Below are 21,700 nucleotides of genomic sequence, written 5' to 3' on the forward strand. Positions count from 1 at the left end.
TTTCATGGATCAGTGAACAAGGTTAATTTTTGGTGGTCAAGTCCATATCTCAGATACTATGAGCAATAGGTCAAGTATATTCAGTGTATGGAAGGACTGCAAGGTGTACATGTCCAACTGGCAGGTGTCATCTGACCTATACCTCATTTTCATGGTTCAGTGGTTATAGTTAAGTTTTTAACTGGATTTTTGTGACTTTTACCGTTCAGGAGTTATGGTTCTTGAAAGATTGAAAAATGGCTTTTCCAGTCGTGTCCGTGCATTTACGCATGAACTGTTCAACCAAAGCTTCCCAAATTTTAATATGTTGTTACTGATGACAAAATGAAGGTCAAGTTCAATAATGACGCTTTTGACTTTTACCGTTCAGGAGTTATGGTTCTTGAAAGATTGATAAATGGCTTTTCCAGTCGTGTCCGTGCATTTACTCATGAACTGTTCAACCAAAGCTTTTCAAATTTTAATATGTTGTTACTGATGACTAAATGGAGGTCAAGTTCAATAATGACGCTTTTGACTTTTACCGTTCAGGAGTTATGGTTCTTGAAAGATTGATAAAAGGCTTTTCCAGTCGTGTCCGTGCATTTACTCATGTACCATTCAACCTAAGCTTTTCAAATTTTAATATGTTGATACTGATGACAAAATGGAGGTCTAATTTGATATTGACGATTTTCAGTTTCACCGTTCATCAGTTATGGTTCTTGTGATATTGGCAGGATACAAATAAATGTTAATAAATCCAGTTTGCTGTCGTTGTGACAGCCTCTTGTTATGTTTTGGTCTGTTTTTCCTTTACTGTATGCAATAGGTCTACTATATTTGGTGTTTGGAATGATTATGAGGTGTATATGTCTAGCTGGCTGGTGTCCTCTGACCTTGATTAAGTGGTCAAAGTTTAGTTTTTGAGTTTTGACTAATTGGTCTTTTTTTCTAATACTATATGCAATCAGTCATCTCAATTTTGTGTATGGAAATATATTATGCTCTACATGTCATTCATGCAGGTTTTATTTGACCTTGCTCAGTGTTAAGATTTTGTGTTTTGGTCTGTTTACGAAACTATAAGCAATAGGTCAACTATATTTGTTGTATGAAAGAATTGTAAACTGTACATGTCTACCTCATTTTCGTGGTTCATTGGCCAATGTTTAGTTTTCTTGATTAATGTTAATTGATGCAACAGTTTTAATAAAGCTTTATATTTAGGACTATCAACATAATATCAATGATTAGTAAAGAAGGCAAGACATTTCAGCGTGTGCACTCTTGTTTAAAAGACATTGTAATAAGATAAATGACATTTTGGATTTTTTTCCTTTTCCTTAGGTAATTGTTTGAAGAATTTATTGGTAGGTTTGTTTGTTATTTAATGTAGCTTACACCTTGACAATTGTTAGATCAAGTTAGAATTTCATTCCATTACAATGAATTTTTAACCGGTTAGGGGCCAAGCAATACTCCCAGAATGCTTGTTTTAATAGTGATTGCAGGCTTTGTTGCTCCTCTATAGTGAATGCAGGAGAATGTGTGTCCCAGTGCTTATATTTTATATTTCACAGTTATATATATATAATTGGGTTTTCTGCCTGCCAGAAGGATGTCTACCATTTTTATATGCCCGTTTACGGGATGTTTTATGGTATACCTTGTGCGTCTGTTCGTCTGCCCGTCGTCAGACATTAACTCAAAAACAATTTAACCAATTTGCATAAAACTTTGGTTAGTAGTTTATATCTATTGACATGAGCTCCCTTTCATTTTTTATAAATTTTAGATTTTACGTTTCCAAGTTCAGGGGTTTTAATTATTAAACTAGAGGCTCTAAAGAGCCTGTGTCGCTCACCTTGGTCTATGTGAATATTAAACAAAGGACGCAGATGGATTCATGACAAAATTGTGTTTTGATGATGGTGATGTGTTTGTACATCTTACTTTACTGAACATTCTTGCTGCTTACAATTATCTCTATCTATAATAAACTTGGCCCAGTAGTTTCATTGGAAAATGATAGTAAAAATTCACAAATTTTATGAAAATTGTTAAATATTGACTATAAAGGACTATAACTCCTTAGGGGGTCAATTGACCATTTCAGTCATGTTGACTTATTTGTAAATCTTACTTTGCTGAATATTATTGCTGTTTGCAGTTTATCTCTATCTATAATAATTTTCAAGATAATAACCAAAAACAGCAAAATTTCCTTAAAATTACCAATTCAGGCGCAGCAACCCAACAACGGGTTGTCCGATTCATCTCAAAATTTCAGGGCAGATAGATCTTGACCTGATGAACAATTTTACCCATTGTCAGATTTGCTCTTTACGCTTTGGTTTTTGAGTTATAAGCCAAAAGCTGCATTTTTTCCCCTATGTTCTATTTTTAGCCATGGCGGACATCTTTGTTGGTTGGCCAGGTCACCGGACACATTTTTTATACTAGATACCCCAATGATGATTGTGGCCAATTTTGGTTTGATTTGGCCCAGTAGTTTCAGAGGAGAAGATTTTTGTAAAAGTTAACGATAACGGACGCAAAGTGATGAGAAAAGCTCACTTGGTCCTTTGGGCCAGGTGAGCCTAAAAGGGGGGATTTTCCAGTTTTCAGACAATACCTCAAGAATACTTTCTCCAACTTGTAAGACATTTTAGTAAATTGTTTTTATCCTGCAATTGGGTGTTCTACTATACAGGAATCATACAGATAGTATCATACCAGAGGCGGATTTAGAGGGGTCAGGGGGCCCGGCCCCCCCCCCCCTTTTTGGGAAAAAAATGGTTGCTTATATATGGAATCACTGAAGCATGACTGGAGCGGGCCCCCTCTTAGCGCAGTCAGTGGGCCCCCACTTATGAAAATTTCTAGATCCGCCAGTGCATACAGCCCTACAGATATCGCTATGCTGTATCTGTATACTATATAGACAGGATATCGCTTTAATGCTCCGCCCACTGCCGGACTGAGTATTGTATGCACCTGCGTGACCTCAGAATGTGTATTGCAGTCGCATTCCAATGACGTATTAATTGCGAATTAACGATTACTTTTATACGTTCTGTTTGTCTTCAAACATTTCTTTAAAGCAAAAAGAATCACACCAATTTTTTGATAACATACACACATGACTCGACTCGAAACTGGTGTAGTAGCTCACTTAAAGCTGGCATACACCTTGTTTCCTAGCCTCGTACAAATACAGCTGATATTTAAAGACAGTAAACAGTTATTGTATTATATATCTATTGATGTAAGCTCCCTTTTGAATTTTATAAATTAAGATTTTACATATCTGAGGTATTAAAAAACGGGTGATTTTCGAGTTTTGGGACAATTACTAAAAAATGCTTTCAGCAATTCTCATGAAACCTTGTTTGTTTGTAGTCTGAAAACAGATTTACTTAGTATTGCGCAACAGCACAGTGTATTGTACAACAGCAAAAAATCTTTAATTGAATTTAGATTCAATTCATATAACCAGTTTCAAGTTCTTTGACTACTGGCATTTATTCAGAAACCTAAAATATGTCAAATATTTAATTACAATCCAAATTCAGACCTGTTACAAGCTTGAATATTGTGTCCATTTTTGCCCGGCAACTTTCAGGTTTGGACCTCTGCAGGGGTATCCAGCTGCGCTCAGCAAAGCAGTTTATTACTCAGGGTAAAAGTTGCCTCATGACAATCTTAGTCAACTATATAGTATGAGTTTTTATAAGAAAGCATTTTTTTTTGTGTTCTTTTAATGTTATGATGTTGCGAGAGTCAAAAGAATTTCGTTTCCAGACAATAACTTGAGTATTAGTAAATGAAAATGTACTAGGTTTTCGCACAATAACTTTAGTATAAGTAAACAGAAATCTATGAAATTTTAACATAACGTTTATGACCACAAAAGGAAGGTTGGGATTGATTTGAAGTTTTTGGCCCAACAGTTTAGGAATTAGGGGGCCAAAAGGAACCAAAATTAAACTTTGTTTGATTTCATCAAAAAAATGAATTATTGGGGTTCTTTGATATGCTGAATCCAAACATGTACTTAGATTTTTGATTATGGGCCCAGTTTTCAAGTTGGTCCAAAGCGGGGTCCAAAATTAAACTTTGTTTGATTTCAACAAAAATTGAATATGTGGGGTTCTTCAATATGCTGAATCTAACCATGTATTTAGATTTTTATACGACCGCAAAAATTTTAATTTTTTGGTCGTATATTGCTATCACGTTGGCGTCGTCGTCTGCGTCGTCGTCGTCGTCGTCGTCGTCGTCGTCGTCGTCCGAATACTTTTAGTTTTCGCACTCTAACTTTAGTAAAAGTGAATAGAAATCAATGAAATTTTAACACAAGGTTTATGACCACAAAAGGAAGGTTGGGATTGATTTTAGGAGTTTTGGTCCCAACATTTTAGGAATTAGGGGCCAAAAAGGGCCCAAATAAGCATTTTCTTGGTTTTCGCACTATAACTTTAGTTTAAGTGAATAGAAATCTATGAAATTTTGACACAAGGTTTATGACCACAAAAGGTTGGGATTGATTTTGGGAGTTTTGGTTCCAACAGTTTAGGAATTAAGGGCCAAAAAAGGGCCCAAATAAGCATTATTCTTGGTTTTTGCACCATAACTTTAGTATAAGTAAATAGAAATCTATGAAATTTAAACACAAGGTTTATGACCATAAAAGGAAGGTTGGGTTTGATTTTGGGAGTTTTGGTCCTAACAGTTTAGGAATAAGGGGCCCAAAGGGTCCAAAATTGAACTTTGTGTGATTTCATCAAAAAATAAATAATTGGGGTTCTTTGATATGCCGAATCTAACTATGTATGTAGATTCTTAATTTTTGGTCTCGTTTTCAAATTGGTCTACATTAAGGTCCAAAGGGTCCAAAATTAAACTTAGTTTGATTTTAACAAAAATTGAATCCTTGGGGTTCTTTGATATGCTGAATTTAAAAATGTACTTAGATTTTTAATTATTGGCCTAGTTTTCAAGTTGGTCCAAATGGGGGTCCAAAATTAAACTTTGTTTGATTTCATCAAAAATTGAATAAATGGGTTCTTTGATATTCCAAATCTAACTGTGTATGTAGATTCTTAATTTTTGGTCCAGTTTTCAAATTGGTCTACATTAAGGTCCAAAGGGTCCAAAATTAAACTAAGTTTGATTTTAACAAAAATTAAATTCTTGGGCTTATTTGATATGCTTTATCTAAATATGTACTTTGATTTTTGATTATGGGCCCAGTTTTCAAGTTGGTCCAAATCAGGATTCCATATCAAGTATTGTGCAATAGCAAGAAATTTTCAATTGCACAGTATTGCACAATAGCAAGAAATATCTAATTGCACAATATTGTGCAATAGCAATTAATTTTCAATTGGAGTTATCTTTCTTTGTATAGAATAGTAGTTGATAATATATGTTGGAAATTTGCCAGACATGACTATGATGTCATTTTCTATTTTTATTTGCCAATAACTTTATGTAAATAACTTCATTGGAAATTTGCCAATATAAAATGTTGCTGATGAAGCTTTTTTTCCTTATCTTATCTAAAATGTTTTTAGATAATGTATGTTGGACATTTGCCAGACATGACTATGATGTCATTTTCTATTTTTATTTGCCAATAACTTTATGTAAATAACTTCATTGGAAATTTGCCAATATAAAATGTTGCTGATGAAGTTTTTTTTATTGTTTTATACAATAAACAATGTATATTCACTTTTACTACCAACCAATCTTTACCATTCAGTGATAACAAGCACTTTATTTTACATTTTAATATTTTATGATGTATTTAAAAGAGTAGTTATTGTTGTAAACTCCATTAGAAATTTGAATTGATATCAGTTTTGGAAAAAGGGAAACGGGGATGTGAAAAAAAAAGGGGGCGGGGGTTAAATTTTTCTCATTTCAGATTTCATAAATAAAAAGAAAATTTCTTCAAACATTTTTTTGAGAGGATTAATATTCAACAGCATAGTGAATTGCTCAAAGGCAAAAAAAAACTTTTAAGTTCATTAGACCACATTCATTCTGTGTCAGAAACCTATGCTGTGTCAACTATTTAATTTTAGATTTAAAAAGTTTGAAGAAGAAATCTTTAATTGATTTGTAAAATCTTGACATTTGTTTTGTGTAAAAAAAAAACATGTAATGTCAAAAATTTGATCACAATCCAAATTCAGAGCTGTATCACGCTTGAATGTTTTGTCCATACTTGCCCCAACTGTTCAGGGTTCGACCTCTGCGGTCGTATAAAGCTGCGCCCTGCGGAGCACCTGGTTAATATTTGGGCCCGGTTATCAAATTGGTCCACATTGAGGTCTAAAGGGTCTAAAATTGAACACTATTTGATTTCATCAAACATTGAATTCTTGGGGTTCTATGATATGCTGAATCTAACCATGTATTTAGATTTTGGATATTGGACCATAATAGGTTGATGTCCAATTTAAAAAAAAAAAATAAGTTTAAGTTCCTAGACCACATTCATTCTGTGTCAGAAACCTATGTTGTGTCAACTATTTAATCAGAATCCAAACTCAGAGCTGTATCAAGCTTAAATGTCGTGTCCATACTTGCCCAAACTGTTCAGGGTTCGCGGACCTCTGCGGTCGTATAAAGCTGCGCATATGCGGAGCATATGGTTATTCATATGGTTTCATAATATATATTTGTTCATTTTCAAAGTCTCATAAAGTTCATGCAATAAAAACACAGAAATATGCTTATACTTAAACATCAAATATATTATTTTTTATTTCTTAACTTTTGACTATATATAGTTCTAGCATTCCACTGCAAATGCAGTGATTTATACAATTCTGGTAACTTTTATTCACAATATTTCCAAAACTTTTCATGTGATTGGTTGAAAAGTTAACTTATTATGGACACACTTTGAGGATACAGGAACCCTATAGTTTTCATTTTGTCCTTCAGTTCTGCAAATTTTTAACTCCCCGTTCCAACGGAACTGTGAGCTTTAGCCATCACTTTGCGTCCGTCGTCGTCGGCGTCCGTCGTTGTCGTCCGTCGTCGTCGTCGTCTGTCGTCGTCCGTCTGGTGTAAACTATTTCAAACATCTTCTCCACTGAAACTACTGAACTAATTCCAACCAAACTTAAGCTGAAGGATCCTTAGGGTATCTAGAACAAAGTTTGTGTTTTATTTTCTGTTTCGTCAAAAAACATGGCCGCCATGGCTAAAAATAGAACATAGGGGTAAAATGCAGTTTTTGGCTTTTATATATCTCAAAAACCAAAGCAGTTTTGTTAGAGCAAATCTGACATGGGTTTAAAGTGTTCATAAGGTAAGTTTTATCAGCCCTGAAATTTTCAGATGAATCTAATTACCCGTTGTTGGGTTGCTGCCACTAAATTTGTAATTTTAAGGAAATTTTGCAGTTTTTGGTTATTATCTTGAATAGTATTAATGATAAAGATAAACTGTAAAGAGCAAATATGTTCAGCAAAGTAAGATCTACAAATAAGTTTATGTGACCAAAATTGTCGATTGACCCCTTAAAGAGTTGTTGCGCTTTAAGACAATTTTACACAATTTGTTTATCATGTTTTCTAACTTGAAAAAATCTTCTTCTCTGAAACCACTGAACCAATTCCAACTAAACTTAAGCTGATTGATCCTCAGGGTGTCTAGAACAAAGTTTGTGTTTAATTTTCTTTTCGTCAAAAAATGGCCGCCATGGCTAAAAATAGAACATAGGGGTAAAATGCAGTTTTTGTCTTATATTTCAAAAACTAAAGCAGTTAGAGCAAATCTGACATGGGGTAAAAGTGTTTATAAGGTAAAGTTCTATCTGCCCTGAAATTTTCAGATGAATCTTATAACCCATTGTTGGGTTGCTGCCACTAAATTGGTTATTTTTAGGATAATTTGCAGTTTTTGGTTATTATCTTGAAAAGTGTTAATGATAAAGATAAGCTGTTAACAGCAAATATGTTCAGCAAAGTAAGATCTACAAATAAGTTCATATTACATAAGTTGTCAATTTACCTCTTAAAGAGTTATTGCCCTTTAAGGACAATTTTACACAATTTGTTTATCATGTTTTCTAACCCTTAAACGAAAGATAAATGCCCAAAAAATCAAGGTGAGCGATCCAGTCTATTGAGAGCCTCTTGTTTTGTTAATGCAAAAACTGTAAAAATTTAGGTGAACTAGGCTCATCAGTCGTAGAAAAAAATCAGTTGTGGTAACACAAATCACAAATTTTGATAAATATCTTCCTTTTGTGCGATTTAACATAATCTGATACAGGTATATTTATTCAGTTATTTCACTGATTAACAAATTAAAAATACGGTAAATCTGATCATTTGTTAAAAAAAAATTACACTTTCGGTTCATAGTGGTCTAAGTTTCATTTTTTTATATAAACAATTTTAAGGCCACAAGTTTTATCGTTTGAATTGTTTTAAATTGTCATATCGGGGCCTTTTATAGCTGACTATGCGGTATGGGCTTTGTTCATTGTTGAAGGCCATACGGTGACCTATATTTGTTAATGTCTGTGTCATTTCAGTCTCTTGTGGACAGTTGTCTCATTGGCAATCATACCACATCTTCTTTTTTATAAGTAGTTACTACTGTAATCACTTACCAGTCAACATTGAGGTTGTGAGTTTGAATCCGTCTCGAGCGGATACACTCGACTCCAATCTTAATTGACTAGGGTTGCCAGTTTCCTATCGAAGGTCGGTGGTTTTCTACGGGCACTCCACTAATAAAACTTGACTGGCCGCTATGAAATAGCCTAAATGCGGTGCTTAAAAGTGGCGTTAAAACACCAAAAATCAAAAATCAAACCAATCTTTATTCGGGTAGTTTTGTCCTGAAAATGCATGAAATATTTGCCACTGAACATGCATTCAATATTTGCCCCTGAACATAAAGCAACCATTAATCAATCAATCTTGTGGTATGATATCATCGGGAATAAATATATACAATATAACCTATAGATAAGGCATGGGTTTCCTCATTGTATCTCCTTATTTTTATTATATGCATTCAAAATTGTTTGGGAATTCCTAGAGTCGAAATTGTGTTAAGATAACTTTTTAAACTGATAATTTTTTTGCTCGGATTTTTACGAAAAAGGTCTGGTTTGCTGTTACGAAATGAGTGTCAAATTAAACGGTTGCACACCATTTACGGAATCGCCAATCAAAATGCATAGTGCTTGGATTTTCACATAACAAACTGTGAACACTAAATTAGCTTCGTCAATTAATTATATTGTTGCTTTATATATATCAATCCTTTTGCCTCACTTAAACATATACAAGAGGGGTCCTTGCTGTCATGTCATGTCAGTTTTCTAGTATTAACTGAAGTTAATTACAGTTAGTATTTACATGTGAAAGCTGAGATACGATATATGATTTGCCATTCTTATATATATAACACCAGATCACCTAAGAAAATAAATTCTTTTGTGTGTCCATTAACGAAATTGCCCATAAAAAAGAGCAGAAGATAGATATAGTCAAAATAATGATTAATATTTGACGTATAGAATGAATGTAAGGTGTACATGCCCAACAGTCAGTAAGCATCTTCATCTTACAGTCATGGGTGCCTGTCAGGTATCATTTGACTTTATCCTGGTTTAGTTAGCTAGGTTTAATCCATCATTTTCTTCATATGGAAATTGCCTGTCACAAGATCGGAATATGGCAGTTTCTTTTCATAGCTTTCCATTTTAATTATTTCTTAGGAGTACGTTTTTTTTACAGTTCATTTGTCAATGTTTGCTTTTTTTCCCTTTTGGTCAGTATATCTAATGTTTAAGCAACAGAGCCAATATATTTGTTGTATGCAATGAAAATAAGTTAGGTGTATATGGCTTCCTGACAGGTAAGTCTGTCTGTCTGATCCTAACTTGGCCTCATTTTCATCATTGTTCATTTGTCAATGTTAACAGTCTTAACATGGTTATGTGTGTCTTCAATATTACAAGTCATAGTTGTCCTGTGAAACAAAACTAATTTCAACAAGAACTATCTTTAAAAAAGACATCCGACGTATTCAAATTTGAGTATATGTTTAAAACTATCATTTCGATAACCTTCAGAAGCACAAAGATACCATTTAAATAACGTTTCTCTGTTTGTGTTCAGTATTCTCGGTCCTCGTATCTTTCCGTTTACATTCACCAAAACCCCGCGGAAATCTCACATGCGTAGCGGGCGCGTTCTAAAAGTCATGTACGTTCGTACAACAAAGTTTTATACATTAAAAATTATATAATTGTCCCGAATACATAGCTGTCATGGATGCAAAGAGCTATTGGAGAAACAATTATTTTGATAAAACTATAAATCTTTGTAAGATCTAGTTCAAAGATTTATAGTTTTTCACTTGCTTTCCATCACGATACGTTTTTTCAAACACAACCAAATCACCCAGCATGACAGCATTTTGTCCAATCACAGAAAGGATTTTCGAGCATGCGTATTCTGTTGCCATAGTTAAGCATCCTTAAGTTCAAAGGGCACAAACCGAAACTATACCGACTACGTCGTAAACATTGAACTTTGACTAATGAACCATGAAAGAGGGACGAAAGATACCAAAGGGACAGTCAAACTCATAAATCTAAAACAAACTGACAACGCCATGGCAAAAAATGAAAAGGACAAACAAACAAGAGCACACACGACACAACATAGAAAACTAAAGAATAAACAACACAAACCCCACCAAAAAACTAGGGGTGATCTCAGGTGCTCCGAAAGGGTAAGCAGATCATGCATCATAAACATAAGATCTGAACAATTGTGCTAGACAACATGTGTACACAATGCAATTATGCCATACACTCAATATCGGTCATCTATGACTAATAATATATTGAAGACGCACACAGATTTAACCTGTCAGAAAGCCATGTACACTTCAATCTGACAGACTACAGGTCAGGTTAGGTTTTTCTCATCACTTGGCGTCCGTCGTCCCTCGTCGTCGATCGTCTGTTAACTTTTACAAAAATCTTCTCCTCTGAAACTACTGGACCAAATTTAACCAAACTTGGCCACAATCATCAGTAGGATCTCTAGTTTAAGAAAATGTCCGATGACTAACCCCCCACCCGGGCCTACCAACCAAGATGGCCGACATGGCTAAAAACAGAACATGGGGTAAAATGCAGTTTTTGGCTTATATCTCTGAAACTAAAGAGCAAATCTGACATGGGGTAAAAATTTCATCAGAATAAGATCTATCCGTCCTGAAATTTCCAGACGAATTTGACAACCGGTTATTGGGTTGCTGTCCCTGAATTTGTAATTTTAAGGAAATTTTGCAGTTTTGTGTTATTATCTTGAAAATTATTATAGATGAAGATAAACTGTAAACAGTAATAATGTTGAACGAAGTAAGATCTACAAATAAGTCAACATGAGAAAAATTGTCAGTCGACCCCTTCAGGAGTAATCGCCCTTTATAGTCATTTTTTAACAATTTTTCGTAAATTTTTGTAATCTTTTTAAAAAATCGTCTTCTCTGAAACTACTTAGACAAATTAATCTAAACTTGGCCACAATCATCACTAGGGGATGTAGTTTAAAAAATGTGTCCGATGACCACGCCTGCCAACCAAGATGGCCGACATGGCTTAAAATAGAACATAGGGGTAAAATGCAGTTTTTGACTTATATCTCTGAAACTAAAGCATTTAGAGCAAATCTGACATGGGGTGAAATTGTTCATCAGCTTATAAGTTCCATCTTCCCTGAAATTTTTAAACAAACCAGACAAACCGTTGTTGGACTGCTGCCCCGGCCTGAATTGGTGATTTTTAGGAAATTATAGTTTTTGGTTAATATTAGCTAATAGTATTAATTATGATTTTACCCGTATTTCACATTATTTCCAAAGCATCAGTAAATACAGGTGAGCGACACAGGCTCTTGAGAGAGCTTGAGAGCCTCTAGGTTTTTTTATGTAACTGGCTCTTTTTCCATCCTTCGTTTTATAGTTTCCATTTGATAGTCGAGACTTACAAAGTCTTTACCCTTTAATATGTCAACGGGATTACACTACATAATTTTACAATTTTCACTAATGGGCCGAATGGTTAAAAGGGTCGAAAGGTTACCAATAGCTTCAGTAATCCCAATTCATATGTTTCTCTCCCCGTTCACTAAGAGCCCGAATTCTAGTTTCGTAATGCGTGTTGACAAAATTTATACTTAAATCTGACAACAATTCAGCCGCACTATGTCTTTTTCCAGTAGGGTATCTAGCATTAAACCCTTCAAGTGTTTGCAGCTCATTCCAAGGTAAAGTATGATACTTTTTGTGTAATATCCGCCGGTGGCAACATCAAATGTCACATGTACAACAAACAAGGTCATAAATTATCGTCATTATGCATACTAAGCACCTTATATTTACACTAAAGATTAATAATTAATGGTTTCACAATTATTGAGTGCTAGGGATCAAGCCCCATCACAATATATAAGATTATCCACCCATATGTAAATTATAGCTATTTGTCATTTGAGTATTTCTATACATTATAATTTTAACAATGATTTGTATAGGGCGTTATGTGTATTTTATTATGTTGGGATCATGTGTATTTAATTATGTTTATAACACATTGTGGCTAGAACATGCTCTCATGCTTAAAACCACATGTTATGATTAAAATCCTAATGAAGATACAAGGGGAAACAATCTTGTACAATGCATTATCAATTAGATACAATGAGAGTTATCTCCCATTGTACACAATATGGATATTAAAATACATCTTTTCACCATTTGCCCATCACTACTGGACATCAGGAAGGTTCTTGTAACATTTTGACATCACAGGAAAACAGGTTGATGCGACAAAGAAAAAGTGATAATTGTATGATGTCAATATTTAGTGTCTTAAATTCTCAAGTCCTTGTCAACATTTACAGTCATCTACAACTGCTATTGGTTTTCAAAAATAGTTTCTAATGGTTTACTTTTATAAATTGTGACTTGGATGGAGAGTTGTCTCATAACCACATCTTCTTATATCTATCTCCTAACTCAGACATGTGCAAATTAAGATTAAATAATTCTTTTTCAGAGTTATTTGCAGAGGAAGTGCTATTCACAGTTCAGCTAATCAAGTTTTACGAAGACAGAAATTTGATCCAGTAAAATTCTGCAAAAGAAATGCATCAACACAGAGTAGTGTATTGGAAACAGTAAATTACCTGATTTGGACCCCTGTTTATCAACCATTAAGTGTTTTGTTGAGCTGTGCTGCATACATTATTTATTTCTATTATCTTAAAGAAGACCTTTCAAATGTTGAATCTAATTTCAGAAAGATAATCTATGAACAAATTGATCCAGGAAATGAAGAGTATCAGGAAGAGATTCATTTACGGAATTATATAAGATTACGTATCTATAACAACCTCCCAACAGATGATTACGAGAAAAGATTAACACAACTTGTAAGGGAAAGGAAAGCCAAACAAAATAAAAGATTTGAAAGCCAGTAAATTGGGCCAATGACCTGGAAATATTATACATGTATATTTAATGACTTTTTGACAAATCTTTTTCTTTACCATTTTGTAGTACTGATGTTTTTTGGGAATTTCAGCATGCACATAATAAATTTATCAATTGTGAGTACTATAAATGTACTGTAATTTTTATGTAAAATATAGATGTTTGAAAGAAAATGAAGTAGTTGACAACTAGTATATTTAATTATACCTGCCACAGCAAACTCCAAAGGGCCTATATTTCTTCTTGAATTCCCTTCAAATTTGAATAAAAGTTTACCTACATTACAATGTTGCATGAAATTCAACTATGAGAACAACTTGATTTGGGAATAATTCTAAGGAGTTAGGACTTCTGTTTATTCATTGGTGTTGGACAGTTTATAACAAAATAAGATGTGTTATAATAGCCAATGAGACAACTCTATACCTGGCACCAAATGACAAAGATTGATTGTTGTTTTACACCACTTTCAACACTATCGGTTATTTGCTATTTTGTGGTGGTCAGTTTTTGCATCTTCGCTAGCCAAGGGTTACGATCCACTCCCGCTCTCTTCACGATTGAAGAGCGGGAGTGGATTGTAACCCTTGGCTAGCGAAGATGAGTTTTTGTTGGTGAAGAAAGCCAGAAGGCCCAGATAAAACCACTGAAAATGAAAAACATGTAAACAACTATATGTCACTGTGTCGCCTTCAACAATGAACAAGTTAATCTCATCCTAAAATGTTGTGACAATTATTTATTGCTGATCTGATATTAAAGGGTTAGAAGTAATTATGCCACCTATGATAGTTGCACGGCATTATGTTTTCTGGTCTGTGCTTCCTTTCATTCGTTTGTCTGTCCTGTCTCAGGTTTAAGTTTTGAAACTTAGTACTACACACGTTCCCTATGATCTTTCTAATTTTAATGATTAATAAGAGTTTTTATCCCAATTTCACAGTCTACTGAACATGAAAGTTTTATTTCAGTCCCTTGAAACCTTAAATATGGACTAATGTGAAAACAGGGCCCTAAATAAAAAAAAATCTAAATGCACAATAATAGTCATTGTACTATAGAGACCCAATAGTTCAGTTTTTTTCTGAAATCAAAACAAAGTTTAATTTTGTCTTTAATACAAACACTTTGACAGGATGTTTAGGTGGTAGTGTTCAGAATCGAAAGAAACTTAAGCGATGACTGAGAAAATTTCGATTTTGAGTCATTAAAATCATTTTATTCTAAAACTGTTGCCTTCCCTTAATTACTCTTGATTGATTTTAGGAAAATGGTAGGACATATCATGAAGTAAACGTGATGCATCAGTTAAAGAAGTTCGTTGATTCTTCGAGTAGGAGCATACTCGGACTTCTCTTGAACTGAATTTTAATGTGCGTATTGTTATGCGTTTACTTTTCTACATTGGTTAGAGGTATAGGGGGAGGGTTGAGATCTCACAAACATGTTTAACCCCGCCGCATTTTTGCGCCTGTCCCAAGTCAGGAGCCTCTGGCCTTTGTTAGTCTTGTATTATTTTTATTTTAGTTTCTTGTGTACAATTTGGAAATTAGTATGGCGTTCATTATCACTGGACTAGTATATATTTGTTTAGGGGCCAGCTGAGGGACGCCTCCGGGTGCTGGAATTTCTTGCTAAATTGAAGACCTGTTGGTGACCCTCTGCTGTTGTTTTTTATTTGGTCGGGTTGTTGTCTCTTTGACACATTCCCCATTTCCATTCTCAATTTTAATGCAGTCATGAGATTTTGACAATCTGTTGAAAAGGGGCACCAACTTTTAAGTTATATGAAAATGACCGAAATTAGGTGAAACAAGAATGTGTACCCAGTACACGGATGCCCCATCCGCACTATCATTTTCTATGTTCAGTGGACCGTGAAAATGGGGTTAAATCTCTAATTTGGAATTAAAATTAGAAAGATCATATCATACAGAACATATATACTAAGTTTCAAGTTGATTGGACTTCAACTTCATCAAAAACTACCTCGACCAAAAACTTTAACCTGACATGGGACAGACGGACGAACGAACGAACAGACGGACGCACAGACCAGAAAACATAATGCCCATAAATGGGGCATAAATATTTCCGGATCCTTGGGTGGCATAGTAGTATTTCCTGGCCCATTGGGGATAATGATAGCCTTTTTAGAATTTTCACCCATTTCTAACACTGAGAAAAATTCTATTCACAGTTAACTGAAGTACTTTTATTTTACTATTCAAAATGAATTTGAATGTGTATCATGACCGTTTACTTTTTTGGCTATTTTTAAAAACATAAGCCACTAGTGCTTATAGGTCTTTCATCGTGCAGCGAATACAAAATTAAAAAAAAATCTCAAATTCATTTTGATCTGTATGTTAAATTATTTTCATATTTTTCTACACCCGATTCATCCCTCAGTTTGGGAAAGTATGTTCAGTTGATACTGTATTTTTGGTCCAATCGCACTGTTCAGATACAATGACTTAGGTAGGGCACACAAAATAGCAACCTAAATTCTGGAATGCAAATACTACCATGCCACGTTAAATGGATATCACATAAAACAATCCAACAGTAAAAGTAATATTAATAATAGAACAAAGACAAATAAAAGAACAATGAAACTTCAAAGACCCTATTCATCTTGTGTGCTTGCATCAACTTATCCAAATGGATATTTATTTAAAGCCTAAACATTTTGACATATTGTTTACATTTATAAATTTTGGAATTCTAATTGTGTCACAAATTCCGGTAAAGATTTGACTAAATACCAATATCCTGACATCGTCAGATAAATATGCTACATATCCCCCAAATTAAATCACAATCGTCCTTTTGTGGTATTGAACCTTCTGGTTCGATTTTATAGATCCATTCACTTAAACTGGTCCTGGAAAACATAGCTTTGTCCTAAATGAAAGGTCAGCTATAGATAGTTTTCATTACTTTCCACTCAGAGTTTACATTTAGATGGTGTTTTTTATAGAATGGGAAAAAAAAAATTGTCCTGGTAAAGTTCACTACACAGGGTAATTTCAGGTTGTGTTTCATCTTTTTCTCAATGGCACTGTTTTTCATCTAGTACTTTGTCATTGTCAGATGGGGTGTGTATGTGTATGTAATTTTGAGAGTACTTTTTATAATTGCAATGATAGAAGATAACTAGGATAGTATTAAACTGTGCAAAACTTGGAACAAGATCATCTGATCCTTCCAAACATTAAAACTTTTCAATATCACCTCTTATTTCAAATCAATTAACAATGATTAAAAGTGCAGGGCCATATTATTTCTGTGAAAATAAAAAATTGACAATACTGCCATATTAAACAGATACAACTGCATACTTAAGCCCATTGACCATAATAAATAATTTGCTTTCAACTGAAAAACATGTGAACTATTCAAAAATGTCCAATATACTCCGCAGTCAGAAACAGAAAGCACAAGTTTCAACATCACAACTTTTTTCCAATAAAACACAGTACACCACAAGTTCAAATAAACTTTCCTGGAATTCACATCATACTATGTTAATACTGAACTGTTTGTGGGCTGCAGTCTTTCAATACATAAGAAACAGATTAGAGACTACATTTATTCATAATTTATTACAACATGAATGAGAGATGTCTTTTTGGAACTTTGTACATGAACAGTTAGAATGGAAAGAGTGAGAATATGTCTTTAATGTCTATATTGTTTGTCCAAAAAGTCAACTAAATAATGCACACATACAGAAATGAAGAAATAAAAGTTAAAATGTCACACTGTCAACAGACAGGCATCATGATTTTCTTATTAAAATATTACTTCAAAACTATGATTGTAAAAAATAACTTTAAAAAACATGTCCAATGTCACAATGTTAAAACATATGATATGTTTGAGATGAAGCTTATGCTCTCTCTCCTCGAATTCTTCTGGCCAGCTGAATGTCTTTAGGCATAATGGTTACTCTTTTAGCATGAATGGCACACAAGTTAGTGTCTTCAAACAAACCTACAAGGTATGCTTCACTGGCTTCCTGAAAGAATTTATATATTTCATTATTATTTGACCAAATGTTAAGCATGTTACAAATTTAAATGACATCTTCCTGAATCTTGTATACAAAATATTCCCTTAAAATACATACGGAGAATTAATTACAACCTTACCACTAACACATGTAAATATGTTAACTCATTTAGATCATTTTCATCAACATAAATAAAATGTAATGTGTACTCACTACAAATATGAATCTCACTGATTTTGAAGCTATTTAATAAATATGGTGTCATTGTCAATTGTCAAGGGTTCACCAAATGATAAGCCCATTAATTTTACCCACAATGCACCAATAGTATAATACTTAGTTAAATGACTTGTTAAGTAGACCTGGTCAAGAATAGACAAAAGAGCCTGTAAATCAGTGGTTGTCGTTCGTTATGTGGTACATGCATGTTTTTGGTTCATTTTTAGACATAAATAAGGCCTTTAATTTTCTCCTTTGAATTGTTTTGTCTGTCATTAAGGGACCTTTCAAACAGCCATGCAGTATCAGTTTTGCTCATTGGTAAAGCCCATACAGTGACATATAGTGGTTAATTTCTGTGTCATTGGTCTCTATAGGAGAGTTTTTTCGTTGGCAATCCTTCCACATGTTTTTTTAATAATTATGTTGTATTAATAATTTAAAGTTGTTATACCTGTAATGCTCCAATAGCTGCACTTTGAAATCTCAAATCGGTTTTAAAGTCTTGAGCAATTTCTCTCACTAATCGCTGAAATGGCAATTTCCTGATCAACAATTCTGTGGATTTTTGGTATCTTCTGATTTCTCTCAAGGCAACAGTTCCTGGTCTGTAACGATGAGGTTTCTTTACACCACCAGTAGATGGAGCACTTTTTCTGGCTGCCTTTGTGGCCAACTGTTTCCTAGGAGCTTTTCCTCCTGTAGACTTTCTAGCTGTCTGCTTTGTTCTTGCCATTGCTTATAACTGAAATTAAATGTTTTATATTACATGTATTTCATGGCCATGATAGTAATACTGATGAGTTATGTTTACTATTTATTACAAATAATTACAAGTATTTACTTTAACTATCAAGATGCTTCCTTGTAAAAGACCTTCTCAAAAGTAGGCAGATTTATCTGCTACTCCGAAGTACTAACAAAAATACTTATTAATAGCCCGCAAAATATTGCATCATTATTTGAAACATTTTGATAATGTGAAGCTATTGTTGCATGGTCATCATGATTTGTTTAGTCTTAAGAAAAGAATTCAATGTACTGGTTCATTCCAGTTGTAAACAAACAATGGCGGGATATCCCAGTTCTAAATATAGAACTACGCGGTTCATTGTTTTATTTCATTCAAGTTACAAAGCTTACGTTCTTAATATTTGTGTTTTAGACTTAACAATATAGTCAACATAAGTAATAATTTACAAGTCTGAACTCATCTGAAAATTTCGTTACAACAAATGACAACCCGGTAACTTTACCCAATAGACAATCATAACAAATAAAATGGCGCCCAGAAACACATTTTACATTCATAACGCTTTTTCTTGAAGATGTCTTCAAATAAATAGAGAAATATATAGCTAGACCAATGCTTTATTTCTTATTCTACTTGTTAAAACAGTCAAAGGTTTTACACTTCTCTTACCTTCGAGGTAGTTTTGCAATTTGCCGCAATTTTTTTCAACTAAACAAATTTGGAATACGTAATGATGTATATTGAGTACAACGTCATTGTGAGAACTTTGATATCATTGGATAAGACGGTTTTTAGAGAAGGATATTCATTGGTCAGTAAATACAATATATCATTGGTCAAATTTTATTACTTTCTACATTTTGATTGGATTAAAAGCTCACATTTTCATTGGGTCAATTTTGTACAACTTCAATCCGCTTTAGGATTTAGCAGTTACTTTATTTACAAATTACAAAAATTGAATTAACCGATTTTTTTTCACTCAACATTATACCCTTAGGTATAAATCAATTATGAAATTTAAAAAAAATGCGTAATTAAGCCAGCACCCCCTTCCCTAGTCATCAAACCGCATTTTAATCATTGGAAATAAGTTGCAAAACTTTTGTCACGGCACAATAATTTGACTTGAAACGTGTCACGCTTACTAAAAATCGTCAATCCCGTCACGCTTAGACCCCAATAGAGACTCACTTGTACCTTGGCCTTTTTAATGGGCTTATATCATTTCTATTTTGAAATATTGCGCAAAGTATAATAGAAATCATTTATAAGAGCAACAGTTTATTAGCTAAATGCTTTCATGCTCAACTTAAATGACAATTTTAATTCTTGCCCAAGAAGTTTGATTGATCTATTAATATGATACGTCAAAACTTATTCAATAAATGATATGAAAAATCCGTACATGTTCGAGTATATGACAGGATACATTTACAACAAAACATTTGCCTTCACAACAGACCACCGGAATTATGGAAAAAGGAGGGGCGCAAAAACAAGAAACGAAGTGGAAGAAAGAAGCCATAAGACACATGCAGGCATAAAAGTCTTATATATATATATATATATATATATATATATATATATATTATAATATATAGAACAAGAATGTGTCCCCAGTACACGGATGACGCATCTGCACTATCATTTCATATGTTCAGTGGACAGTGAAAATGAAGTAAAAACTATAATTGGGCATTAAAATTAGAAAGATCATATCATATAGGGAACATGTGTACTGAGTTTCAAGTTAATTGAACTTCAACTTCATCAAAAACTACCTCGACCACAAAATTTAACCTGAAGCGGGACGAATGGACGAACGGACGCACAGACCAGAAAACATAATGCCCATAAATGGGCCATAAAAAAGCAGAAATATCAATTTAGTAAAACCGAAAATATCATAAAATTTAAGCGCCGTGAAATGTCTCTTCAGGTTGGAAAATATCCTATCAAAAGGCGCAAACGTCCCACGTGACGTCGTTGCTTTACCCTCGATTCAATATATGTATACATACATAACAAATAGCGAAATTGAGAACTTGAATGAAACTAAAAAATGAAACGTTGTTCTTGATATTTAATCATTACAATTAAATCTTTAAAAAAGGGGAGAGCAATCTGATTTTTAGTTGAAAAAAAAAATTCAAGCGCTGTTCCCATAAAGTTCGGGTTTTTTTTTTCTCGCGCATGTACATATACCGATTTTGTGCAAGGATTGATACTTCATATCCTTTGATTTTCTAATACATGAACACTTGTGTTTTTGTTGAGTCATTATCTAGCATAATGCTCAGTCAAAACAACTGACGAATATGTATGCTAAAGACATCGGTAAATGATTCATAAATACGGCCACGGTGCCGGCTATTTATATGTATTGACTGTCTCTATCTCTAAGACATGACGGTTGTTTTTGTAAATTTGCATATAAAAAGACAATAATGATAAAATTAGTTATTTGGACACGTATATTTTCATATTTGAAATCCGACTATGCTCGGCTAAATTTTTCTCCCAATGTCTGCTCTATTTTTCTTTTCTTGCACTATTCTGACTGTATGCGAGAATGGTAACTATTTTAACTATGAAGAAAAAGACTTTATGGCGTAAATTTAACATGTATTAGGCCCCTACATGGTTGAATATGAAAATTGATAATTGATTTAGAAAAAAAATTATATCAGAAAAACTCAGTCTTACCTCGTTATCCTGTTGACTCTATATTCAATGAGGACTCTGGCTTTTCCTTTATTTATAGTGGCATTGAAGTGAAAAGCCGGAATACCCTTAGGCCTATCCAATGATATGCCTATTTAGATTTAATCTTTTACTGTTTTTCAAAATAGAGGATGACAATTGACGCCTCGAGAATTTTCCAATTGTTCTATTTATTTTCACGAATAATCATATATACAAGAACTTGTTTGTTTTTTGTCATAATCTGTTTGATAATTGTACACTTTTCCTGGAAGCCATGCACTGTTCAATTTAAATAAAATAGCCAGAAGCAGGCAATGCGTTCAAGGAAAATCTTCTATAATGCTAGCACGACTTATGACGTATACTCGAGCCAAGTTACGAGATATAAAGATTTGTAAGACTACGTACAGTATGTTCTATACCTCTCCACTTTTTTTTTGCACGTGTATTCCTCTAGCTCA

The 21,700-nt window shown here is 33.7% G+C and overlaps 1 protein-coding gene and 1 long non-coding RNA gene across 2 annotated transcripts; one reads left to right on the forward strand and one right to left on the reverse strand.

The window, feature by feature from the left end:
* The first annotated feature begins 12,158 nt into the window (after window positions 1-12,158).
* On the forward strand, window positions 12,159-13,712 carry LOC139489549 (uncharacterized). The gene is made up of 2 exons (XR_011656197.1): window positions 12,159-12,311; window positions 13,103-13,712. It is a non-coding gene; the product is annotated as an uncharacterized lncRNA (long non-coding RNA).
* Window positions 13,713-17,120: 3,408 nt separating this feature from the next.
* On the reverse strand, window positions 17,121-19,335 carry LOC139487687 (histone H3.3A). Its single transcript, XM_071272657.1, has 3 exons — window positions 19,200-19,335; window positions 18,231-18,521; window positions 17,121-17,563 (listed from the first exon to the last, which is right to left on the reverse strand). The coding sequence occupies exons 2-3, from the start codon at window positions 18,510-18,512 to the stop codon at window positions 17,435-17,437; spliced, it is 411 nt and encodes a 136-aa protein (XP_071128758.1). The 5' UTR covers window positions 18,513-18,521; window positions 19,200-19,335; the 3' UTR covers window positions 17,121-17,434.
* Window positions 19,336-21,700: the final 2,365 nt, after the last annotated feature.

The sequence above is a fragment of the Mytilus edulis genome, chromosome 9, assembly GCF_963676685.1.
Source record: "Mytilus edulis chromosome 9, xbMytEdul2.2, whole genome shotgun sequence".
Classification (NCBI taxonomy): Eukaryota; Metazoa; Mollusca; class Bivalvia; order Mytilida; family Mytilidae; genus Mytilus; species Mytilus edulis.

Bases quoted from the DNA above. Each gene is read 5' to 3' on its own strand.
- LOC139487687 (XM_071272657.1), bottom strand. From the start codon at position 18,512: ATGGCAAGAACAAAGCAGACAGCTAGAAAGTCTACAGGAGGAAAAGCT. The intron at 17,564-18,230 runs GTATAACAACTT...AAATTCTTTCAG, and splicing joins CAGCTATTGGAGCATTACAG to GAAGCCAGTGAAGCATACCT.